At 33.0% G+C, this 25769-nt stretch overlaps 2 protein-coding genes across 2 annotated transcripts in view; both read left to right on the top strand.

The window, feature by feature from the left end:
* The first annotated feature begins 58 nt into the window (after positions 1 to 58).
* Positions 59 to 15560, top strand: LOC145331670 (uncharacterized). The gene is made up of 19 exons (XM_080176452.1): positions 59 to 206; positions 2052 to 2168; positions 2590 to 2704; positions 3119 to 3214; positions 4326 to 4448; positions 5212 to 5344; positions 6051 to 6178; positions 7333 to 7404; positions 7928 to 8013; positions 8266 to 8327; positions 8584 to 8725; positions 9118 to 9198; positions 9724 to 9877; positions 10233 to 10319; positions 10937 to 11011; positions 12019 to 12107; positions 14203 to 14292; positions 14856 to 14978; positions 15342 to 15560. The coding sequence occupies exons 1-19, from the start codon at positions 100 to 102 to the stop codon at positions 15469 to 15471; spliced, it is 2010 nt and encodes a 669-aa protein (XP_080032578.1). The 5' UTR covers positions 59 to 99; the 3' UTR covers positions 15472 to 15560.
* A 1503-nt stretch (positions 15561 to 17063) lies between these two features.
* LOC145331671 (U6 small nuclear RNA (adenine-(43)-N(6))-methyltransferase) overlaps positions 17064 to 25769 on the top strand; it is a 15379-nt gene continuing 6673 nt past the window's right edge. Inside the window, exons 1-10 of the mRNA XM_080176453.1 lie at positions 17064 to 17128; positions 19155 to 19200; positions 19996 to 20086; positions 21082 to 21163; positions 21878 to 21917; positions 22779 to 22841; positions 24315 to 24379; positions 24736 to 24845; positions 25021 to 25099; positions 25602 to 25662. Of these exons, the coding sequence (XP_080032579.1) occupies positions 17069 to 17128; positions 19155 to 19200; positions 19996 to 20086; positions 21082 to 21163; positions 21878 to 21917; positions 22779 to 22841; positions 24315 to 24379; positions 24736 to 24845; positions 25021 to 25099; positions 25602 to 25662 (697 nt within the window). The 5' untranslated portion in view covers positions 17064 to 17068. The remainder of the gene's footprint in view (positions 17129 to 19154; positions 19201 to 19995; positions 20087 to 21081; positions 21164 to 21877; positions 21918 to 22778; positions 22842 to 24314; positions 24380 to 24735; positions 24846 to 25020; positions 25100 to 25601; positions 25663 to 25769) is intronic.

Below are 25769 nucleotides of genomic sequence, written 5' to 3'. Positions count from 1 at the left end.
AAGTGTTAGCAACCTATATTAACAAGAATTTTTCCATAGGATTCACGTAAATTGTATATATCCATTATAATAAATTACAGAATAAAATAAAAAAACATTATGACAATGGTTGGAAAACGGAAGAAGAAAACGGCGACGCCAGTGAAAAAAACCGCGAAAAAGATAAAAATTGAAGCCCCACCGCCAAGAGATGAAACCCCATCAGGAATTTTAATATTAAATAATGAGAAAAATGAAAAGAGGGGGTGGGGGTACAAAGCAGGGAGTAAGGGAGGGGACAATGGGCAATTAATTCAATATAAGAGTTATCAAAGAAAGGGCATGAAATCCAGTTTAATCCAATAAATTTGTAGGAAATTATAAAGGGATTGTTAATTGAATAATAGATTTCCATAGCGTCATGTAAAGTGAAATCACAACTTGTTTTTGATGAAATATATTGAGGTTTTTTGGTGTGATTTTTATATAAAAAGATTATTAGACCCGGCCAGCTGCTAGCAAGAATATGACTGCCCCTTTTTATTCTGTTTATTTCCCTTGCCCCTTGCCCCCACCTCCCTTCTCCCCGTTTGCTAAAACTAACACAACGAGTGTTTATTTCCCTTCCCCCCACTTCCCTTATCCCTTCTCCCCGTCTGCAATATTCAAAACATACATAACGAGTAGCGGCATTCTATGCGCAAGTCCCCAAACTCAGTCAGAAACTGCTAAATTCTTGCACATTCCCTTTAAGCCAGTCCCCAAAGTCTGAGACTCCTAAAAATTGAATATTCGATCCATTGTCCCCTCCCTTACTCCCTGGGTACAAAGTCTATTTTAATCCCCCCTTTCCTCAGATTATTGAAAGCAAAACATTTGAAGATTATTAGCCTGAAGAGATAGCTTCTTAAATTTGGTCGAGTATCTTCGACCTTAGACTCTATTGACTGTGCTCTGAAGATGGTAAATTAGGAAAATTGCCTATTACCATCCAAAGAAATGTATACAGTATACACTATCCATTAAAGGCACTATATATAGAGCCAGCTCTTTCCAAGATATTGTTCTACCTTTCAACCTTTAGGTATATTTAATTTTGTATCAAAAGGATAGTTTCACTAAGTGCATTTAAAAAAAATAGTGAACTGTAAGTTTTTTCTATTTTAAATAACGTAGTAATGCATAATATAAGGTTATTGATTAAAATTTAAAAATTTGACCAGGGATTTTCCTCAAAAAATGAGTTTTTCATTTTTATTTTCAACTTCGTTACATGTTATGTATGGCGAAAACTTTTTTGTCAAAAATACAACTTTTACTAGTTAATAGAACTACAAATTATTTATACAACAAAATACACATAACAAAGAATTACCTATAAAATATTTAGTATGGTACTTAGAGTAGTGAACTTTTTATATGTCTTAGTAGAATATATTAGGCATTGGATAGATATGATTATGTGATTAAGAATTTTAACATTAACCTGACCGAACTTTTTTTTATTTGACAATATCTAAAAAACTTAGTGATTTGCCACATAAATTACACGAGAATATATATATATATATGTTGTATGGTTAGTTGGTATTTCCGCGTGAGATAATGTGTATATCGTAAGTAAACCGGACGGTTTTCTTTATTTTTCTATAGAAAACCTGTCCTATGAAGAACCGGACGTTATTTTTTATGTTTTTTAAGTATCTTGCCCCAAGGGGAAACCCTGTTCAATTTTTTTATAACTCTTGTGAAATATGCCGCAATTCATTCTCAAAAACTGGTGTTTTGACTATACATATTAGGAAAAAATAGACCATTCTCATGTAATTTATGTGGCAAATCACTTTAACTTTTTTTAGATATTGTCAAATAAAAAAAGTTCGGTCAGGTCAACGTTAAAAATTTCTTTAACACATAATCATATCTATCCAATGCCTAATATATTCTACTGAGACATATAAAAGTTCACTACTCTAAGTACCTCAACTCTTTAAATACACTTCGTGGAACTATCCCTTTCAAATAACTTTTTAAACTGCAGCTTATTAATATATATTAAAACCTGCTACAGGCGATGGAGAAGTAGTGCTGGCAATACGAATGGCGGAACGAGAGTGTGGACAGAAAGGAATTAGGGGAGGAGTAAAAAACTGGGTCATCCAGTGTCCATACTGTGATTCAGAATATAGGCATTACATTTCAACACCTATCTAAAGTGATAGGACAATGGTCGACAATGGTCAATGATGATACACAAAATTACCCTTCTGTAGATTACGCTTATGGGTTAAAACGTTAAACGTTAAACGTTAAAACGGTAAACGTTAAAACGAATAAGAAAACCATGTCCCCTTCCTCTTATTATTATTTTGGCGCTTTTTTTTGCTCACCCTTGGTTTTTGGAATTATGATCAGCGTTTAGCGAGATCCTTCGCAACGTACAGATAATCATCCTGTAACTTTTATATAAGGATATTTAATACCTAGATACCCAGGAATTATAACAGTTAACAGGAAATTTCAATAAAGAGATAGGTATATCATTTATTTATTACTCGTAAATGGTCACACCTTTATAAATATGTTCTTAAATGTAATGTAATTGACCAGCGATTTGAAAGCCCACATAAAACTGAAACATAAAGGCAAAGAATACCATGGACTGAAGACTCAATGCCCCCATTGCGATAAACAAGTAGTTGATATCATCAATCACATTCGCCATGTTAGTATTATTCATTTTATTTTCTGATCATGGTAAAATATTGCTGGAATCGATTAGGTATTCATTATATTTACGGGTCACGTTTAAATGTTGCGGGAATCGATTATTTCAACAAATTTATGAACGAAGGCTGCTAGCTGTCATTTGCTGAACGTACATGTATTAGCCGCACATAGTTACAGGTCGGCTTAAGAATACGGACAATCTGGTAACGATTATAGAGTTGCATCGCTTTATAAATCATACCTAAATATTACAGGATTGAGATGCCAAGTTTGAAATCGATAGGACAATTTCAAATGACTAAGTTGACTATACGAGCTATCCGTTACAGACGTACAAAGGGATCGACCCTAACTTTATAAAAGCTTCGCCTTTAAAATATTTAGATTTTTATAAAGTGTTGATGTTCAGGTGCATGAAAAGGTGAAAAGATTTAAATGTGAAGAATGTGAGGCAATTTTTGTGAATAATTCTGTTTTGAGGACACACGTTAATAATGTTCACCAGGAAAAGATTGATTATAAAATAAAACCATTTGTTAAACACTAAGTAACAGGATTTCTGTCTATTTCCTTTTACTAAAGGATCTTACTAAGCGCTGAGCTGATATGTTTCTCCTTTACAGTGTTGCGAATATCATAGGTCCTGGGAAGGTTACACTACCCTTCTAAGAGGATTCCCTGCATTGATAATTGTCAGTGAGAGTAAACTCTAAATAGTATCAGGGGTGACGAGAAATTTATCTTCCATTCTCCTATCTCTGTTCCTCTGGGTAGAAAATATAACTTCCTTAGCAACTAAATAAAATCTTATTAATTGCCAATTTAACTTTATTAAATAATTTACCTAGTCATCAGGTTCAAACGTCAATTCATCGCCTAATTATTGGAAAAGTTTACATATAAGTTTGATTTACAGCCATATTAAAGAGTTTTATTCGTGGATTTATCCTTAAAAAAAGAATTTCGAAGATTTTTCATTAGAAACTAAACTAATTACAAGCAAATAATGTTTGAACAATCCTTTTAAAAGACAAATTTGCCTACTTTATTACAATTTAAGCTCTATTTAATTTATAAAATGAAAAGTGATTTTTTCTAGGGGCTTTTTATCTTGAAAGGGGTGAGGTTCCTTTCCCCTAAATAGGTATAAAGGGAAATGTAGGTTGCGGGTAAAATCCGTAAAGGTTGTGTGTTTTAAGATGAAAACAATAGTAGAACGATAAAAAATTATGTTAATTTTTTTAAAAATTTTGTCTATAGGTAGTTCTTTTCAATAAGAAATACACAATACACATATTTAGTGAATATTATCGTTTTACTACTATTTTTAAGCCTTAAAACACACACTTATACGGATTTTACCCACAACCTACTTTTCCCTTTGTTACTTTCAAAAAATGAACCTGCCCCCCTTTTCCAATGACCTTTTTCGTCTGCTAGCAAATTGTTTTCTGCTACATGGCTGTGTTAATATTCCCGACACTATTGGTTGATTTTCAAAGACCCCCATTGAGAGTCAGCACTAGGTTCTTGGAAAGGGGACATACTGTTATTAAACCCCTTCCACCTCTAGTGTTTTACTCTAATGTAAAATCAATGATTGCACACAATACTAGTCAGTTACAACTGAATGTCCGCACTGTGACCTGACCTTGAAGATGCACAATCTGGAGGGTCACATTAAGAAAGTTCATCAAAATCAAAGAGATTCGTTCAAGTGCGAAGCAGGCTGTGATAAGGTAAATTAACATAATTTTAGATTGGCTGACGTAAGGTTCACCCTAAATATAAAGTATTCAATTAATGCTTCCAATTAGAGGTATTAGAAGTTTAGAACCAACACGCTTTTATGTTTATACTAGCATCTACTAGCATAGTTTAACAGTTAGGATCATGGAATAAAAACGAAGCAGGGGGTTTCGTCGTTTTTAACAGTAGCCTTTTCCTATTTTATTCTTTGTCGTGCTTTTTTCCAGGGTTTCGGATCCGGATCCTCAAGGACCCGCAAAAAAATGCGGTTCCGGATCCTTGGACTCAAAAAAATGCGGAAAAAATGGAAAAATCTACCTAAATTTATATAAAATCTCAGACATTCTCTTGATGAGAGCCAATCTTTAAGGTTTAGGTTCAGACTTGAAAATTAAAAGTATTTTTGACTTCGAATTAAAGAATAAAATTTTTTTGAAAAATTTGGTGATTTTATTTTTATTGTCAAGGATCCGGATCTGGATCCGCACTGACCAAATTTTGAGGATCCGGATCCGGATCCGCATACAATCAATGCGGATCCGAAACCCTGCTTTTTTCTTAACTGCAGGGCAATCTCCAATAATTTTAATTTAAATTACCTAACCTAACCTTAAATAACCTATAAAAACTTCTGTGAAAATACGACAAAACCCGCTGGTTACCTAGTTTTATTTCCATGATCCTCCAGTTATCCTATTGGATGACTTAGAGAGTGTGTCTCTGGATTATCTCAATTTGTTGCATATTAATTAGGTGTATACATCAAGATCTGACATGCAGCGCCATGTGCTCCGTGTGCATCTCAAGTGTAAGACCAAGTGCGAGTTCTGTGGGAAGGAGTTCTCTCCAGATGGTCTACCTAAACATATCAAGACTGTTCATCAAGGTTAATGTTACATTAAAAATATTCTTGTGTATTATGTACTATGAGGTAGAAACTTAACAGCTGTATCAGTGACGTCCAAGCTTTTTAAAAGCGGAGGGGGGGGGGGCGGTTAACACAGAATGATTTTTGCCAATCAAAAAGTTGAAAATCAACATGTTTTTTAAATGGCATTTCGTATTTTCTGGTAATGATTATGGAGTTGCTACGCTTTTAAAATTGTACCTAACTGTTACAGGAATCATCATGCCAAGTTTAAAATTAAAAAAAAAATTTTACACCCCTAAATTAATGATAAGTTATATCCTTTAAAGACGTACGGACGGATAGACCCTAATTAAAGAAAAGCTATAAAACAGAATATATCCTTACCTTATTGAATTTCTTAATATAGAACTATCGAAATTATACACCACTGCTTTTGTGTTAAATACTAGGTATCTAAAGGAATAAGACAATGGCCGATAAATTGACGTACATCCCTAATGATGATACACAAAATTCAAAATTACTCCTTTTCTGTATATTAAACTTAGTGATGTAATGTTTGAACACTTGAACTTAATGAATCAACCAATCAAAATTCACCAAAGTCCCCAAAGGTGTTCAGCCAACGTATAAGAAAACGTTATTATATAACTTGTGGACTTGTGTAATAAACATCCCATTGTCCCGTCTGTCTGTAAATAACACCTAAATATTTATTTAGGCATTTACCGGGTATACTGTAAATATTGCAAGAAAGGTTTTGACAGAACTCAAGCCCTGGAGTGGCACACCACCAGTCAACATTCTGGAATTTATTTTCAGTGTAATATTCCCAGCTTAGAGACAGAGGTTGGTCAACTTATATTGTTTTTAATTGATTGATTGATTAGCCATAGTTTCTTAGGGTTTGGACCTAAGTAGTCATGGAGTAGGCTGAGACACTTTTGTATAGCCACTAGGGCTATCAAGCTCCACGTTCAAGCACATTATGACTTGACCCGCTATCTTATGAGAGCTACTTATTATTAGCTCACCATCGCCGAGTATGGCAGGTGTCCCAATTTAAGTCACCATAATGAATGAGGCACTCTGCAGAGTAGCTTGGGATAAGAGTAGTAGTACTGATATTGTGTACTTGACTATTAAGTATCCAAACTTACTCAATAATCCCCTTCTTACACAACCAGGGGAAGTTGCGTGAATTCAACTGAGAAATTCGAGTTGCCACATGGGGACTAGAACTCGAACTCTCATCACCGTAAGTCAGTGCCTTACCACTGAGCTACGACGCCCCTTATTGTTTTTAATCAATCGTAATGCACATTCCAGTATGATTTTTTTGTAATATTGCTCATACAGGTATAGGTTTCCAAATTGTTCTGTCAATACAAATATTGATCTCGTGGCAAAATTTGTAATTTCTGCCTTCTTCGTCCACGAAGGGAAGAGAGAAGTTTCAAGTTTTGCCATGTGATAGCCCATTGTCAGATTATTTGGAATATATATTCCAGCATGATAAATATTACGAAAATACGATAAATATTACAGTTCGAATGACAAAAATACACGATAAATAAGTTGTTGAATGTTCATTAATAATTTAAAAAGAAGTTATAGTTTAGTTCATCGTGTATAAAGTTGCTAAACCAATTTATAAAAATTTAACAACCCTACAGGTTGCTAGCCGCCAAACGGTTGAACGTACATATCATTAACCGAGAAAATAAGGTCTACAAATAATCTAGAATGGCCAATACTATTACTCAGTAATGCGAAGTTACCTCTCAGCTTACATTATTGCACGAAAAGATCTATTTTACGCGCATCTTTTAAGCCATGCGCTCTATTTTGAATTATAGGATCTTGATTATTTGTGGGCCTTTCTGTACATCTTTTATCGATGTTAGTACGAATTTCTCATTAACGGTATGCCGTTTGACATCGAGAAGACTTGTAAGAATCGATTCCAGGAACCTACCTAATAAATTGTTTAATTTTGAAAGGAAAAATTCTGTAAGAAGAGACAGTTTACCGAATGTGGTATAAAAGAACATATACAGAAACACTTAGCTAAGGTACTTATTTTCATTCTTATAAATTTTATGTTAGTCCTAAACACAGGGATCTGAAGGGATAAGACAATGGAGGATAAATTGATTTACATCCTTATAATAATTGTTAAAAATTACCACTTTTGTAGATTTATTTTTTGATTAATAAGATAACTTGGTTATAAATGTTGGGGACAAGTGTAATTTACAGTCCCTCTCTCTCCTGAAAAAAAGACTTCATATCGACTTCAAAAATATTTCCTATATAAGCAAGTAATTTAAAATAGAATATTAGTTTTCATGTGAAAAATGTTAAAACTATTTCACTGCAAAGGTAATTTGAATACGCACATTATTACATTATTAATGATTATCCTCTAATATAGTACTTAGTAAGATGTTTTATCTCTAGCTTAAGTTTTCGGTTAATAATAAAGCGATTGGGTTATATTGTTCACAGGGATCCCTGGATGGTTTTAGGCTATCCCTGTTCGTTCCTACCCTTTTGATTTTTATCGATTTTTTTTAATGATTGACATATTTTTAGGATTATAAAGTTTTGTGCCAAAAATGTGGAACAGAAATATATTCTTGTTATCAACAAGAACACAATGCTAGATATCATTCAACCAGGTTTGTCTTTGAAAATTTTAATTCTTTCTAAATTGTTTTAAATGGACGTAAGGACTTTCGGGTAAGGAATAACAAGTTGCTACGCTTCTAAATAGATTCATTTTGTAAAAGAAATTATCTTGCAAAGTTTGAAAACTCTAGGACAATTCTAACATATCAAAATTGAAAATTATCCATTACGGACTGACGGACCGACCCTAGTTAGAGGAATGCTTCGCTTTTAAATTTAATGATATTATAATTACGTTTTAGTGCATTTCCTTGTGATTTTCAAGGCTGTGATGTTCTTATTACAAGGAGAGAAGAATTAAAAGGTAGGTACCTATTCTCATATTAAAATAAACTATTAAGCATTTTTTTCCATTTCTCTTTTGTAAGGGTGGATGACCGAGGTACCCCACCAAATTAGTTATAAACCTTCCTAAGACCTATGAGAAGCTGCATATTGGTCCAGCGGTTATAGAGATCTTTTGGTACAGACAGGCACACATTTATTTATGCTTTTCGTGGTCTTTTAATAATAATAGACTTTTCAATTAATCTCTTTCTGATTTATTTGTTGTATCCTAGCCCATGCCCTGGAGAGTCATGCTACCCTGATGGACTACCTGGAGTGGTGTGACCTCTGTAATAAACCTTGCCTGGACAAGCAGAAACATTTTGATAATCTTCACAAGGGCCTCAATGATCAAGAGTTCACAGTTCTCTACAGGTGAGAAAATTAATGGCTATATTTAAAAAACGCCTATCTTATAATACGCCTATCTCAGAATGAATTATGTAGTAGGCATTCTATTAGATAAGCATTTTCTAAGATAGACGGTTTTCTGATATATTATATTGTATTTTTGAGATTACACAAATTAGTCAATTATGCAATGTGACAGTATCGAACTGTTCACTGTGATCTCTGAAATGATTTTATTATGATATTTAACTAAATAACTATACGCTTAAATTAATTAAGATGAAATTGTTCAATTTTTTACCTCTTTTTAGTTTCTTTTAACACCTTTAAAACGGTTGTTTCCAAAAGGCCATCTTACTTTTTGCCTTTTCTAAGGCTTATGTTTTAATGAAAACTAATTTTGAAACATTTGTTAGGATAACAATTGGACTAATGTGCGAGGAAGATGGATGTAAATTTTTTGGCATGCATAAAGCAGCTATTAATAGACATAACAAGTAAGCTTTCTTTTCAAAATAGGATCATTGCGTCTATTTGTATTTTAATTAATTGGTTCCATAATCATATGCTATGATGGATTACACATTCTGTAATTCAATCACTAAAATTTGTCTTTTTTCTCGCTTGCATCCTATATTCTATTAATATACACACAATATTACCTATGTGATTTCAATACATAGGTTTATGTAAAAGAATTACAGTAGAGATTCTCTATTAGATATCCTATTATAACTGTAGAAAGCATTCTTAAACCCGACAAAATAATCTGGGTTATTTTGGTTTGTTTTGAAATTAAATTTCTTATGTTTTTGTTGATCATGTTTGGTGAGCTCCGTCTGCTTTAAAAATAACTATTCAGCGGCATTCTTTGCGCTGGTCTCTAAAGTCATCAAAATTAGTAATATTAATAAGAGTTGCGTTAGTTTTAGTCCTGGAAATAAAAAAATAGATACATTTTCCCATCCCTATATAATATCTCTGGGTTATGGTAAAATTAAATGCTATAACAAATGATTCAGGTTAGTCCACAGTAAACCAACAATAACCGAATGTGAGCTGTGTAACAAGGTGACCAATAACCTCAACAAACATATGATTGACAACCACACAGAGGGGAAAACATTCAGCTGCTCGCATTGTGATACTAAATTCCAGACCAGGGTACAACTTATGGTAAGATGATATTTATTTATCTCATAGTATTACTGAAAGCTTTCCGCGGATAACAGAATGAAAAATTATAAGATAAAACCTGTTTTGTTAGCCCCAAGGGGCCGAAGCAACAAGCCAACAAACTGGTATTTACTTATAATTTTTTTATTTAATATTCGTGGAAAATTGTCTGTAATACGATTCTTTACCTACATGATTTTTCAGTATGGCTTGGAAACGGTTCTAATCCAGGGGATATCAATCGGTTTCGAAGCCATTCTGGAATGTTAATTATTTGTAAAATAAATGGAAATTACAGGGTGGTACAAGGTGGTTTGTATAATACGATGCGAGAAATAACTATTTTGTAATTTAGAGACACCAAAGAGTTCATAATAGAAAAAGAGAAGAATGTGAGATTTGTCATAACCAAGTTATTCATCTCAGACAACATATGGACCAGGTTCATTCTTGTATTAATTCATTTACCTTTTATATTGATCCAGGGGTGTATATTCTGCAAAATGACCCTGCTAAAGGGGAGGGGGGAATAAAAAATATTTGGTTGGGGGGAAAAAATGTAAAAATTAAGAGAACTGAAAACATTTTTTCCATTTTCACCACCTTGGTGAAAAAACTAAAAAATATGTGGTAGGGGGGATAAAATGAATAGAATATAGATGTCTTTAAATAATTTTAATCCCCCCCCCCCCCGGCCCTCTCTCTCCTTGGTGAAAAAACTAGGGGGAGGGGAAAAATATAAAAAAAATTCTTGTGCAGAATATACACCCCTGTATTTGTCTATCTATCTTTTAACTATTAATGACTGGATAAATATAGATATAAAATCCAGATAACTACCTTGATCCAGTGTGGGGGCCTTTTTCATTTGCTAGCATATTCCTTTCTGCTCTTTTGACATTTAAAAAAACCTATAAGATAGTTTAAAATAGGTTCGATTTGGTTAAGTGTACACTCAAACGTTTGTCCACATGACTTTTGTCCATATGACGTTTGTCACTCCTGCGTTTATCCTAGGACGGAAAAACGGACAGACAGGTATATAATTATTATCTTCAGGTGCATGGAAATGTTCGTAACTTTGAATGTGATGTAGAAGAATGCTCTCAAAAGTTCTTCACAAGATTGGCTAAGGTAATATTTGGTTTTTCTTAGTTTTTAAAAGCGAAGCTTTTCTATAATCAGGGTAGGTCCGTCCGTCCGTAACGGTTAGCTCTTTCCGTTAATTTAAGCATGTTAGAATTGTCCTTTCGATTTTAAACTTTGCATGGTGATTCCTGAGGTTGTTAGGTAAGATTTAGAAAGCTTAGCAACTCTATAATAGTTACTAGAATGTCCTTACGTTCATTTAAAACATGTTGTTTTAAACTTTTTTAACAGCTACCTAGGTAATTTTTTTGAGATAAAATGAATCGATTGATCTGATTTTTGGAATACTGATTCAAAGGACAACTAAGTGCCTACAATGTTATAAGCGAAGCATCTCGATAATCAAGTCCTAAAAATGTTAGTATTTCCTTAAACAGTATCTTGTATTTAAGAAGTTTTTCAACAAATTTTCAGAGATTCGTTTTAATGGATGTTGTTATCCTTGTTAATTTCTATGATTCGTTACTACGAGATAGTTTCTATTTATTTATCTAAAATTACTTTTCTTTTGGTGTTATCATGTTTTAGTCTATATCCTAAGAAAACCATAAAGTTCTACTTTAATTTAAGAAAAAGACATAGGAAGAATGATCTATGTAGGTCGTCAAATTAGCCCCATAATCGATGCAACTATTTATAGTGCATTTTGCTTACGAAATAAAAAAAAGATGAACTGCTCTTTTGAATCAAAACCTGTACATTTTCTAACCCATAATGTGGCCAAATTTTACTCCTCTCTTTTCCTATTGGCTAATTTAGAGAGTTTGTTTCTAGATTATATCTAATATTTAAGACTGCATATATTTTCCTATTGGTTGATTAAGAGAATATGCATCTAGATTATATCTATTATTTTAAACTCGGGATATGTTTTCCTATTGGTTGATTTAGAGAGTATTTATCTAGAATATATTTATTATTTAAAACTCGGGATAGGTCTTCCTATTGGTTGATTTAGAAAGTATTTATCTAGATTATATTTATTATTACAGACTCGGCATATGATGCATGTCCACGAGGGAATGAGATATAAATGTGGAATTTGTGGACAAGAGGTGGTCAGCATTAGATCTCATATGAGGTGAGTGCAATCACCCAGGGAGGGAGAGCACATTGGACTGTGAATTACATGGGTACCCAAAGTTTTATAACCATGTTATATAATTCAATGACTTAAAGACTTTAAGTTACTTTTATTTGATTTTGATTGATTGGTTCCAATCTTTTTAAGCAACAACTTTGATCTGCAGAATGGGTAATTTTGATATTTATCATTGGGAATGAATATGAATTTATCGTCTATTGTCTTATTCCTTAAGATAAAAAAATGTATTGTATTTTTTTTTTACTTCAGTATCATCAGAGTTGTGTAGTTGACTAGTACAAAGTAAATCTATTTTAAATGTAAAATTGATAGGTTAACCAGAAAAGCTATTAAGAGGGGGGGGGGGGGGGAGTTTTGACACATTTGAGTAAACAGTGAGTATAGGCTTTATCTGTGGACTAAGAGGATAGGTTATAAAAGAAAAATCCTTTACATATGATGAATTTTCCTAAGATTTAAGATTTTTTGAATATGCCTCCAGGTTAGGTAAGGAGCTGCAGGCCTCCAGTTGGTTTCTGGACAAGTAAAAATAAAAATAAATTTTTTTTAAGAGATAGAGGTTAACTTATTAACAAAAAATGCATCTTTTTTCTTCAAATATGTAGGTAATATCATTTAAAATATAAAATGACCTCTAACTATTCAGCAACAAAAAATTTATTTTGATTTTTGCCTGTCCAGAGACCACCTGGAAGCCTGCAGCTCCGCAACCTGGAGGCATATCCAAAAAATCTTAAAACTTAGAAACATTTATCATATAAGAATGATTTTATCCCTAATAACCTATCTTCTCAGTCCAAAGATAAAGCCTATACGAAAATGTGTCAAAACTCCCCCCCCCCCCCCCCCCTCTTACATTTTAGATAAGAAACTTATTTTGAAATAGCAATTTACTGCGCTTAATTTACCTTTTAAGTGAAAAATATCTGTGTACTTGTAAGTCTTTAAAAACATTCCTACAAAATGTGATAGTTTCTAGATGGGTATTCAATCTGTTATGTTACATAGAATATTAATCATTCTAAGTTTATGCACTTTTAGTTTAACCATTCAGATAGTTGAATCAAATTATAATTAGATTTTAGAAGGTACACAAGAAATAATGAAAATGATAAAATTTACTTCCCACGAGAAACATATAGAGCATCACTAAAACGGATATTGGTTTACAGTACGATTTAGTCTAATAAAACTATTTTAAATTTCAATTAAATACGTTGCAAAACTTTCTTTAAAGAAGAAGAAACTATTTACATCACTAATAATAACAAATCCTCTTCATAGAACTACCCCTTTACAAAAACATTTAATAAACTTTTCTTGTAAATTAACATTTAAAAGTTAAAAACACATTTGAAATTTGAAATACCTACCCATTAGTTAGTATTCATTTCATTTGGCTTCTTCCAATGAATAGAAAGACATGTATTTAAAGATTTTTTATTCATTAGACAAGTTTTTTTTTGTATAAGATGTCTATAACTTATGTATTTTCCAATAAGCAGATATTTTAAAATGTTTTACAAGGAAAAGATAATTAGATGTTCATTAAAAGTTTTTTTTTTCTTCATAATTATACTTCTCTTTAAGTCATTATTCATTAGGTATTCAAGTGTCAAGGAAATTTTTTTTTTGTAAAAGATAAGTTTGTTTTATATGATTCAAAAGTTGTCTAATTTGGCGGTAGACGACGTTTTTTTTGACGACAGTGACTCTTTTGTCTTGTTTTACGCGTTTCACATTTTAATTCATTAAAGTAACTGATATGGCAAAACTCGGGATATTAGGTTATGTAACACCCAACTGACAACCTACTCATGATTGCACGACCTTTGTCTGGAAGTTCAGACGGTTCATGGTGATGAGTTATGCCTGTTTTGGGGCCTACTATTAATGCCGCGCAAATGACGTAGCAGCAGTAGCATTTTTGACGTCTTTAGTTATGACACGTGGTTTATCCGATATATTCGAGCCCTTGACTCCCCCGACGATAAGCGGATGCGCTACACGTAAAGCCACGGTCGTGAATTATTTGTATATCCTTATCAAATATCCCTATATTTTTTTTAAGGTTTGTCCATTTGAAAGAGAAAAAGCACGAGTGTCCGGAATGCGGGAAAAAGTTCCAAACATTTTCGCATATGAAGACTCATTTAACAAGGTAATTTTTTTTAGGGGTTTCTGACGTTATCTCCTAAATTACCCCCCCCCCCCCCTCCATATATTTGAAATAATTGAAAATAAGGGGGAGGAGGGTTATTTTTTTTGTTTGTTTATTTCTTTTGGAAGGGTTAAGTTAGGTTATATTGGGTACTAAGTAGCCCCTACATGGTTAAGTTTTCTAAAATATCATTAACCAAAAAGACTCCAAAAATAGGTGTAAAAAAATGCTTCTAACTTAAAACCCAAATTTTAGATTACTCTTTTGTATAAGGTTTCTGCTAGTAACAAAAAATAACAGGATTTCTACCTCAATTTTGCCAAAAAGACGTTTCATGTTTAAAGATACTTTTTGCTCAGTCACTTTTTCAAAACTTTAGCTCTAAAAATCTCCGTTGTTAATAAAGGTAAAATATTTTTTTTTGTATATTCTTGTGTAAAAATTTATAAAGAACAAGGACATATACTACTTTTGATGATACATTAAGAAATAAAGGCTGTATACCCTAAAAGATACTTTTTCGTGGGTCTTACTGTATAGTGTATATACCTCCGTTATTTCAGGGTGCATCTTGGAATGAAAGATAAATGTCTGGAATGTGGGAAGATGGTCCAAGATTTGAAGTCGCACAGCCTGTTTGTCCACAAGAACGGAAAGAACTTTCCATGTGACCAATGTGATAAAAGGTAGGAAGTTAAGCCCAAATTATTACAGTAGCGTTATTTTGAAAATTCTGGAATATTGAAAGGTGCGACATTGCGTAATTTGGAAATATGACATATTCGTTTGAAAGTTTATATTTTCTCTTGTTATTAAATGTTTATATGTTGCTGTGAAAGGTTTAGTTATGGGTGGGGGGGGGGGGGGGGCAGTATTGAAATTTGGTTTGTGCAAGTTTGTAGTGTCAAAACTTTTCAACAAATAATTTTAATCTGCAGCAGGGGTAATTTTGTTTAATTATCATTGAGAATGTAAATTAATTAATTGTCCATTGTCATGTCCTTTAAGGTTAAGATACCTGCTAATTTTATTTATGCTTTTTTAAATAGATTTACCACCATGTGTCAGTTGAAGGATCATATAAGGCTGAAGCATATGCGAAGCTTAAAACCAGAGAAGACTGAATTGGTTGAACCGTTAAAACCTGAGGAAACCATATTGGTTGAAAAAAGTGAATAATTCTTATTCCACAATGGATCAAAATTGAGTAATATCCGCTGGATTAGAACACTTTCTTAGCCATACTAAAAAAATCATATTGCATCGTATTTCAGACAATTTTCCATGACTATTAGAATAAAAGTCATAAAATTATTACCAGTTTTGTTTGCCCGGGCCTTAAGTCCCTCGGGACAAACAAAACTGGTTGTAACTTTATAATTTTTCGTTTTAATATCCGCAGAAAGCTGTCTATAGTACGGTGCCATAGATAAAAAAATATTCCTAATCTTAGATACATACAGTATGCTTTTTAATTAAATCTTAGAGGGATGTAGATTAATTTATCATCAATTTTCTTTCCCGCATTTCTAGAAGTTTTTTAATTAAATGTGTTAGTTTTACTTTTGAAATTATGAAATTCTTTACCTATGTTTTTTTGTCTTTTTAAAAGCAAAACTTTTCTGTAATTAGGGTCGACGGTCCGTCCGTCCGTACATCCGGAACGCATAGCTTTTTTCGTTAATTTAGGCATGTTAGAATTGTCCTATCGATTTCAAACATTGCATGGCGATTTCTTTAGTAGTTAGGTACGATTTAGAAAGCGTAGCAACTCTATAATCATTACCAGAATGTCCGTACGTCCATTTTAAACATGTTGTTTTTTTACTTTTTTATTAACAAATTTTTATGTGATCTAATTATTCGATTATTTAAAATATTGCTTTGACTCTTGTACATTTACTTTCTGATTATTCAGTTCTGACACTATACAAGTGTTAATGTTCGTTTGTCCTACCGTTTCAGAGCTTCGCTTTTATGTATGTTGTCATCTTTGTTTTTTACAAAAACAATCGTGTCTTTGGAAACAAAAAAAATTTGAACAGCAAAACTTTTGTAGGTTTATATTGGGTCAATAATAATTGTAGCTTTAAGCATTTCCAAAAACTTTTGAGGGTTCCTAAAACGATATCTATTGAGAATCTAAGAATAGTATCCTTGTTTTTTGAAACATGCATTTCAGAATAGCTTTAATGATATCATAATTCAAAGTGATTTTTATGACGAAAAGTCACGATGTTATTTGTAAATAAATATATTGGAATAATAGGGAATTGATGAAAAAATCTATGGAATTAATTTGTTTGAATATATGTATATATGTTTTATTTTCTGTATTGGCATTATATAAAAAAAGGAACCAAATTTGTTTGTAAAAGTAACAGGATGTTATTGTTAGTCTGTGTTTAGCTGACCGATAAGGTTCTCCTTCACAGTGAAGCTATATATATGCTATGGCTCTTGGGATGGCTTATAACTTTTTTTTTGGGGGGGGAGGGGTAACACCAACCTAAAAATCACCAATAGAAAATAATGCCCTCTCTTCACTCAAGTCACGTGCCTCTAGAGGTCTCTAAGGGCGTAGCCGCTAGTAGAGTAATATGGCATTAGATTAAAAATAAAACCTCAATTAGGTATAATGTTAAAATAAAATTTTTGTGTTTGTTTTATTGTTTTGTCATTAAAAAGATGTTAAAAATAACTAAATTACCTATATTTTTATATGTTGTAAGTATGTAAATGTAATTTTTTATAACATTTGTTTTCAGATTTAAAAATGTCTCTAAATAGATTTATGCACGATGAAAATGTTTTTAAGAAACCTCCAGATTTTAAGGTATTAAACTATAAGACAAAGTAGTAGTCCGTCTATATAAGGTTGTGCTTCTCAGAGTATATAGAAGATACGGGTACAGTGATGGCTTTAAGCTATTTCTCTGGGGGGAGAGGCATTCATACACCCCACAAAAAAACATTTAAAATTTGGAAACAAAAAAATAGGTACCTATGTGTAACATGTCATACAACTGTGCCATAACATGCAGCCAGCTTATTCTCGCTTCCTCTTGCGGTAAAATTCCTAGAGAATCAACTAGAAATTATATGTTAGATGAGTGCATTCTTTTTAAAAGCGAAGCTTTTCTATAATTAGGGTCCGTCCGTCCGTAACGGATAGCTTTTTTCGTTAATTTAGGCATGTTAGAATTGTCCTATTGATTTCAAATTTTGCATGGTGATTCCTTTAGTAATTAGGTACGATTTAGAAAGCGTAGCAACTCTATAATCAATAGCAAAATGTCCGTACGTCCATTTTAAACATGTTGACTTTTTTACTTTTTTAACAACAAATTTTTATGTGTTCTAATCATCCGATTGATCTGATTTTTAAAAGCGAAGCTTTTCTATAATTAGGGTCGGTCCGTCCGTCCGTAACAGATAGCTTTTTTTGTTAATTTAGGCATGTTAGAATTGTCCTATCGATTTCAAATTTTGCATGGTGATTCCTTTAGCAGTTAGGTACGATTTAGAAAGCGTAGCAACTCTATAATCATTACCAAAATGACCGTACGTCCATTTTAAACATGATGATTTTTTTACTTTTTTAACATCAAATTTTTATGTGATCTAATTATCCGATTGATCTGATTTTTGGTATATTGATTCCTGGGACAACAAAGTATAATGTAATAAACGAAGCAACTCTATAATCAAGTCCTAAACATGTAAGTATGTCCATAAACATTATCCTGTATCAAGCAGTTTTTTAACAAATTTACTCACAATTTTGCTTTGACTCTTATACATTTATATTAGGATTATTCAGTTCTGAAACTATACAAGTGTTAACGTCCGTTTGTCCTACCGTTTTAGTGCTTCGCTTTTATGGATGTTGTTATCCTTGTTTTTTATGAGATTGAATGTGTTGGTTCTGGAAAAGCATTTCATCCGATATCTGAAAGAGAATAGTTTTGACTGATGAAAAAGGGAGGAGTTGGTTGCGCTAAAAATCCGTAAAAGTTGTGAGTTTTAAGTTAACAAGGATGACAACATCCATAAAAGCGAAGCACAGAAACGGTAAGACAAACGAACATTAATACTTGTATAGTGTCAGAACTGAATAATCAGAATATAAATGTATAAGAGTCAACGCAAAAGTGTAAGTAAATTTGTTGAAAAACAGCTTGATTCAGGATAATGTTTATGGACATACTTACATTTTTAGGACTTGATCATAGAGTTGCTTCGCTTATTACATTATACTTTGTTGTCCCAGGAATCAATACACCAAAAATCAGATCAATCGGATGATCAGATCACATAAAAATTTGTTGTTAAAAAAGTAAAAAAATCAACATGTTTAAAATGGACGTACGGACATTTTGGTGATGAGTATAGAGTTGCTACGCTTTCTAAATCGTACCTAACTATTAAAGGAATCCCCATGCAAAATTTGAAATCGATAGGACATTTCTAACATGCCTAAATTAACGAAAAAAGCTATCCGTTACGGACGGACGTTCGGACGTACGGACGGACCGACCCTAATTATAGAAAAGCTTCGCTTTTAAAAACATTAGTAGAAAGATAAAAATAAATGTTAACTTTAAAAAAAAATTGTCTATAGTTCTTTTCATTAATAAATACACATATTTTGTGAATAGTTCTACTTCTATTTTTAAGCCTTAAAACTCACACTTTTAAGGATTTTTAGCGCAACCTACTCCTCCCTTGGCGTAAATTGAATAGTTTTTATATCCACAGATCCCATATTTGATTTTATTATTTAATTTACTCTGAATTAAATCCACACATATATAATATTTAATTTGTTTATCCTAAAACCTAAATGTTTTTTTTTTTAGGATTTGGCCCTTAGATATCCAGAATTTAGAAAACATGTAAGACAAGGTAAGAATTTTTAGGTGCTTCCACATTAAGTTCCTTGTTGAGCACTGATACAACATCTCCATCCCCCCTCCTCAACTTAAAATTTAAAAATTTAAAATAATGGTTAGTGCACCTTAGGTTTAGGCCCCACAGTACCTTAAAGTACCCAATGTTTTATATCCACGTTATCCTATTTGTTAGCTTACGGGGTACTTTTATTAAATAAGTTAGTTCCAAACTGGAATTTTATAAACTTTTCAACCATTATTTATATATACTAGCGGCTACGCCCCTAGAGGCCTCTAGGGACACGTAAAATTGTTTCTTTTCAATCTATTTTAAAATCAGCTATTTATCAAAAATATTTTTTTCGTCGATAGATTGTGTCAGTTATGTTTTTAGCTAATTGCAAAAATGTGCTCAGGGCAGCATTTTTTTTTAATACTTTTATTGATTTCTCTGGGGAGGATGGTGGTACCCTCCCCTAAAATAGTTATAAACTTTCCCGGGACCTATGAGAAGCTATCCGGTTAAGGAGAACCCGATCGGTTCAGCTGTTAGCGAAATTCTCCGTCACAAACAATTAAACAGACAGACAGAAGACAGACAGACATCGTTCCACTTTGTATTATACACGAGGCTTCCCTCTACAGGAGAACCATATCGGTTTGGTGTTTAGCGAGATCCTTCGCTGCAAACAAAAATGCTTAGTAGGATAAGGGGTAATTATGTTTGTTATCATTTGGGATAAATATATACTTGGATTATGAATCACCCACTTATATCAAACAAAATAGGTATATTTTTTTTGTTAAGATATAAGTGGAAAAGTACTGTTAGACTTCAAGAATGCCGACTCTTTGCGAACATTAAGCCAGATTCTACTCATGGACAAGTTTGGATTAAGGTAGGCGCAAAGTAATAAAACTAGAATAGTTATTTCTCGCATCGTATTATAAACAGCTTTCCGCGGATATAGAATTTACAATTATAAGATTATTAAAACCAGTTTTTTTTAGCCCTGAGGTGCCTAAGGCACGGTCTAAAAAAACTGGTTTTAATCTTATGATTGTACATTTTTATATTCGTAGAAAACTGGGCATAATACGATGCTAGACATAGTTTTTTCGTATGGATGCGAACCGGTTCCTATCCACCGGATTCGAATGAATACGAGAAAATATTTTCTGAATAGATTTCTGTCCTTATGTTTTAATGTCCATTGTCTATAACGACCAAGTTAATATTGCTCAATTCAATTCTACAAGAGACAAACTGAATTGAAAATTATTGCTAAAATCGAAATATATCTTCATGTCTTAGAATAGTGTATTTGTTTTTAAAAAAGGTTCAAAAACATACTTACTTTAAAATACTAATTCAATGTATTAAAGCAAAGCTTTTTTACATTTTGGTAGGTCCGTCAATATTTCATTTTCGTTATCGATAGATATTATCGTTGGTTTAGGCATGTTATAATTGTCCAATTGAACCTAACTTCTTATGATGATTCCTGTAACAGTTAGGTACAATTAAGAAAGCCCTTGGGTCTAACAAAACTGGTTTTAATCTCATAAATTTTCATTTGTAATAATCGGATCTTCGAAAAGCTGTCTATAATACGTACGATAATAGACAAGTATGGCTTCGAAACCGATTAATACCAACGGATTGGAACCAGTTCTGATAAATCTAGTTTTGAATTATTTAGATTTTCTACGAGTATTAAAAGAAAAATCATAAGTTTGGTTGACCTGGGCCTTCATCCCCTTAAGGCCAACAAACTGGAACTTTTTTATTTTACTATCTACGGAAAGATGTCTATAATATGATCCGATAAATAGGTAACTAATATAGAAACATTTTATATTGTTGGTGCGGCTACCCTACTTATTTGTTTAGTGTAACAATACCAAGTACTTGTTTGATCCCCACAATTCCATCAAGGCTCAATTATCTTCTGTGGATCAAAGATCTGTTAAAGGTACGAAAACTCTTCAAATAAATAGTTGCAGTTACATTAAATAAAACCTCCACTATCCACGAACAAGAGCAAGTGATTCTAAGCACCTTCCAGCAGTGATTCTAAATGTTTTTTTTGGTGAATATACTAGAGTTATGTTTAGTATCGTTATATCGACTAAAAAAATAAAGTTTCACCATGGTCTTCTATAAACAAAACTTAGAAATGTTAAGCATTTTTTGACAAAATAGCATCAAATGCTTTGCTGAGTTCAAAACTTCAAATAAAATAATACACCAAAACATAATCCAATGCTATAAATTACGATATTACAAGTTACCATCCCTTTTTCTAAATTAACATTTTTCATCAAAAGAGTCACAAAATGTCGAACATTTCAAAGTTTTATTCATATAAAACCATGGAGAAACTAAACTTTTAAATCGATATAACGATATTAAACATAACCCTAGTTTATTGACCAAAAAAACATTTAGAATAACTGCTGGAAGGTGCTTAGAATCACTTGCTCTTGTTCGTGGATAGTCCCCTTTTAATAAAGAAAGATTTTTATTGTGCCTCTGCGGGACTCTGTCCAAACGGTTTACTATGCATGCAGGGTGATTGTGTATTTGTAACCAACAATTTATAATTATTCATAAATATTAATCGGTTTCGAATATTTACTGGAAATTTGATTCTTAAAACTTTAGTTAAATGTAATAATATATTTAGTGTTTGCCCGAAGATAAAGAAATTCATGGACTTGATGTTGGTAAGTTTTAATATGTTGCTTTCAAATTCAGGGAGAGAGGGAACTCTGGTTTGTGAGTTTATTACAATTACCTCGTAAGGGCGGGATTCTCCTTCGATTTAACTGATCATCTAGAGAATCCAGAGCATCATACACGTGTTATGGGATGCGATACTCTAACACCCAAGTATATTAGGTTAAGTAACATCCATCAGACAACCAACCCTTTGATTGCTTGAACTTTGTCTGAGAAGTCCTAACTATGTATGGTAATGATTTGCGCCTGTTTATGGGCCAAGGCGTTCCCCCTACTCTTACTATTTATGTCACGCACCTGACATATCAGCAGTAGTAATAAATTTTTAACGTCTTAAGTTATGACGCGGTGTCGGTCCGAGATTCTAACCTATAACGTCCCCGGCGTCAAGCGGATGCGCTACGTGTTGAGACACGATCACGGGTTTGGTCTGTGACTCGTGAGTTAAAATTGTAGTACCCAAAGTTTTAAGTTACCTTTTCTTATTCGTAGACTTCAAAACTTTGAGTACTTTTATTCAATAATCCATGGTTGGTTTATTAAGTTGATAGAAGTATTTTATGTACATCAATTTATCTTCTCTCTTAAAATCTTTGCATAAAATTATAAATTAGTTTTAATTTACCTGAATGGAAGCTGTAACTACATTTTGATAATGGAAAGAAAACAAAGTAGCGGGGTTCGACGCATTTTCACATTAATTTTTCTCCTATTTCTAGCCCCTGCGAGGGGCTCTAACCTTGCGGGAAAACATTAACATATACCCAACCTAACCTAAAATAACCTATCGACGAAACCCGTTACTTCGTTTTCTTTCCCAAGATCTATACATTTTAACATTTTAGGTACTGGAGCTTCTTCTGTTTATTGCCTGTTGGCTGCCAAACATCTCAAATGGAACATGACGGGTGAGCATCCTTTTAATTCAGGGAAGGCATTGGCAATCCGTTTCGGATTAATCCGCTAATTTTCTTGCACCAAAACTCAGAATCTGAATCCGAAATCCGTGATAATTTATGCTCAGATTAGTCCGGAATCCTCATTTATTTTGGATGAATCTGAAAATAAGAATCCGGTCAGAATTCGAATCCGATTTTGTGCAAAGGACCTTTAATTTTTATCCCTGTAATAAGGGAAAAATAGGCTGCGTGTAAAATTCGTAAAAGTGTGTGTTTTAAGGCATAAAAACAGTTGTAGAACGATAATATTCACTAAATATGTGTATTTCTTATTGAAAAGAACTATAGATAAAAATTTAAAAAAAAAGTTAATGATGCCTGAAAATTATTAATAATACCTGAAAAATTCACCGAAAGCTTTGCTAATGTCAAGCTGACAAAAATTAATTTTTAACATATAATACATAGAATTATCATGGACAATCAATTACCTTATGTTTTAAAAAATGGATATCTTTGAAATAATTGGCATTATTTGTAAGGGGGGGGGGGCGAAAGTGACACTTTTTTAAACCAAAACTAAGAGTCAACAAAGGAACTCGACTAAAAAAAGGGTTACAGGTCTGAGATTTTGCATGGCAGTTGCTTTATAGGGGTACAATATGGAACTGTGTAGAAACGGCGGCGCAACCGCCGAAAACCGCCGTTTCCCGCCGTAATTTTTGTTGCCTTTTCTCGGCGGTTTTCGGCGGTTGCGCCGCCGTTTCTTCACAGTTCCATATTGTACCCCTATAAAGCAACTGCCATGCAAAATGTCAGACCTGTAACTCTTTTTTTAGTTGAGTTCCTTTGACTTTTAGTTTTGGTTTCAAAAAGTGTCACTTTCGCCCCCCCCCCTTTTTGAAACTCTTTCCAATAATTTTTTTTAAATTTTGTTATTATTGTCAGTTTGACATTCGATGATTTTTTTAGATTTTTTTTACAATTTTTTAACTTAAAATTTTTTTTTTGTCTATACCTAGTTCTTTTTAATAAGGAATACACATGTTTAGTGAATATTATACTACTCTTTTTAAGCCTTAAAACCCACACCTTTACGGATTTTACCCGCAACCTACTTTTTCCTTTTGTCAAGGTAACAAATGTATAAAGTGGTAATTTTTTTGTAGCTTCAACTGGACCAATTGAGTTCTTTTTTTTTAGGGAAGCTTCACATAGGTCCTTGGATAGTTTAAGGCTATTTTATTTTTAGATTTAGGGATAGGTTTATGTTTTTTTCCTTCCCTTCCCTCTACTTTCGAATACAGAGCCCTAGATGCTAATGGCGCAGCTGCTAGTACAACCTTATTAAACCAACTGCTGTTGTATGTTTTAAAGCCCTAGAACATGTAACTTTACGGGATCTTAGAATATGAAACACTCATGACAGGGGGCAGCTTTATTCGGCTATTAAAAATTGATGTTGCATTTGTTGTTTTTTAGGAACTGAGGTGGATGCAGAAAATTTGGCCGTTGCTGTCAAGAATGTTGATGATAACAACTTGAAGGTATTAATATGCTTATTTTTTAACTAGCGGCTACGCCTCTAGGGGCACTTCAGGAGGGAGGGGGGGGGGGGGGGAAGTCTACCTATCACTTTCAATTTGTGTTAGGTATTATATTTTTTGTGGGGGAAATTTTTTTAGGGGCGTTTTCTCTTAGGATTGTGGTACCATCCCAGAAAATTGTGATGAACCTTCTCAGGACCTATGAGAAGCTACACTGTAAAGGAGAAACATACCAGGATTAGCGAGATCCTTTGGTACACATAGACAGACAGACACAAAACAATTTACATTTAAACAGGCCTTCTTAATGAGTAAAAAATCTACACAAAAGTTTTTTAAGAATTTTTTTTTCCCAGGATAAAATTACAGTAGTACCTGTATCCAGCAACCAGATTCTGGATCCTGCAACTTGGCCTCCAGGCTCCAGCTTCCAGTTTACAATGTGCAATCCTCCATTTTTTATGAGGTAAGAGGAATACTTGTAACAAGGATAACTACATCCAAAAATGCAATTGTAAAAATAAAATAACAAAGCAATTGGAAGGAAAACAGACAAATGGAAGGACGGACATTTGGAAGTGTAGAGTAGCTTTACCCCTAAAATTAAGTGAACAAAGGTCATGTCAAAGATGTTGTTATAGGGATGAAGAAAGTAACATGGAACAGGAAGATTTTTGTGAGCAGCCTCCTGTTGGTAAAGACTGTGAAATTAAAACCCAGGTAAATCCTTATAATAAATTAAGTAACAGGATGTCTGTTTGTGTGTTTGTTTGTATCAAAGGATCTCGCTATTTGCTGAACCGATTCGGGGGGCGATTTATCCCAAGAGAAATCACCCCCCCCCCCCCCAAAAAAAAAAACAATTTATCCCGCCTTCCCCAAAAAAATTAAATTTAAGAGTTTATCTTTCTAAATCGAAAATAGAAATTGGGTTATTGAATTCAAATCTCCCCTTCTTAGTGCCCTTAGAGGCCTCGAGAGCGTAGACACTAGTTGATATAGACATAACTACACAGAGACGTCCGAGAAGAGGGAGGGGGTAAGAGGGTGATAGGTAATTCCCAAACAAATTTGGAATTATGATTGGAAGTTTCCACGATTAAAATGAAAAATTATTAGTAACAAACTGGTTTTGATTTTATATATTTTCATTTTAATATCCGCGGAAAGCTGTCTATAATTCGATGCCATAATTAAATATTATTGAATTTTATTTTTCTAGGGTGGGGAAGTAAAGTTTATGAAAATGATGGCAGATCAAAGTGTCCTAGTCAAAGATAAAGGTCAGATCTTAAAATTTTATTACAATTTATTTTTAGAAATTTTAAAAAAACTTTTAGGTCATAGACAAGATTAAAATATATATAAAGTGCCTTATGAATTACAGAAA

Source organism: Acartia tonsa, chromosome 11, assembly GCF_053477335.1.
Source record: "Acartia tonsa isolate MP-2025a chromosome 11, ASM5347733v1, whole genome shotgun sequence".
In the NCBI taxonomy this organism is placed as follows: domain Eukaryota; kingdom Metazoa; phylum Arthropoda; class Copepoda; order Calanoida; family Acartiidae; genus Acartia; species Acartia tonsa.
Note: the sequence above shows the minus strand (reverse complement) of the source record. Positions and strands in the feature narration are given on the sequence as shown.

Excerpts from the sequence above, each read along its gene's own strand:
- LOC145331670 (XM_080176452.1), top strand. The coding sequence starts at position 100 with ATGACAATGGTTGGAAAACGGAAGAAGAAAACGGCGACGCCAGTGAAA. Across the intron at positions 2,705-3,118 it reads TCATCAATCACATTCGCCAT|GTGCATGAAAAGGTGAAAAG; the intron begins GTTAGTATTATT and ends GTTGATGTTCAG. Across the intron at positions 6,179-7,332 it reads TTCCCAGCTTAGAGACAGAG|GAAAAATTCTGTAAGAAGAG; the intron begins GTTGGTCAACTT and ends TAATTTTGAAAG.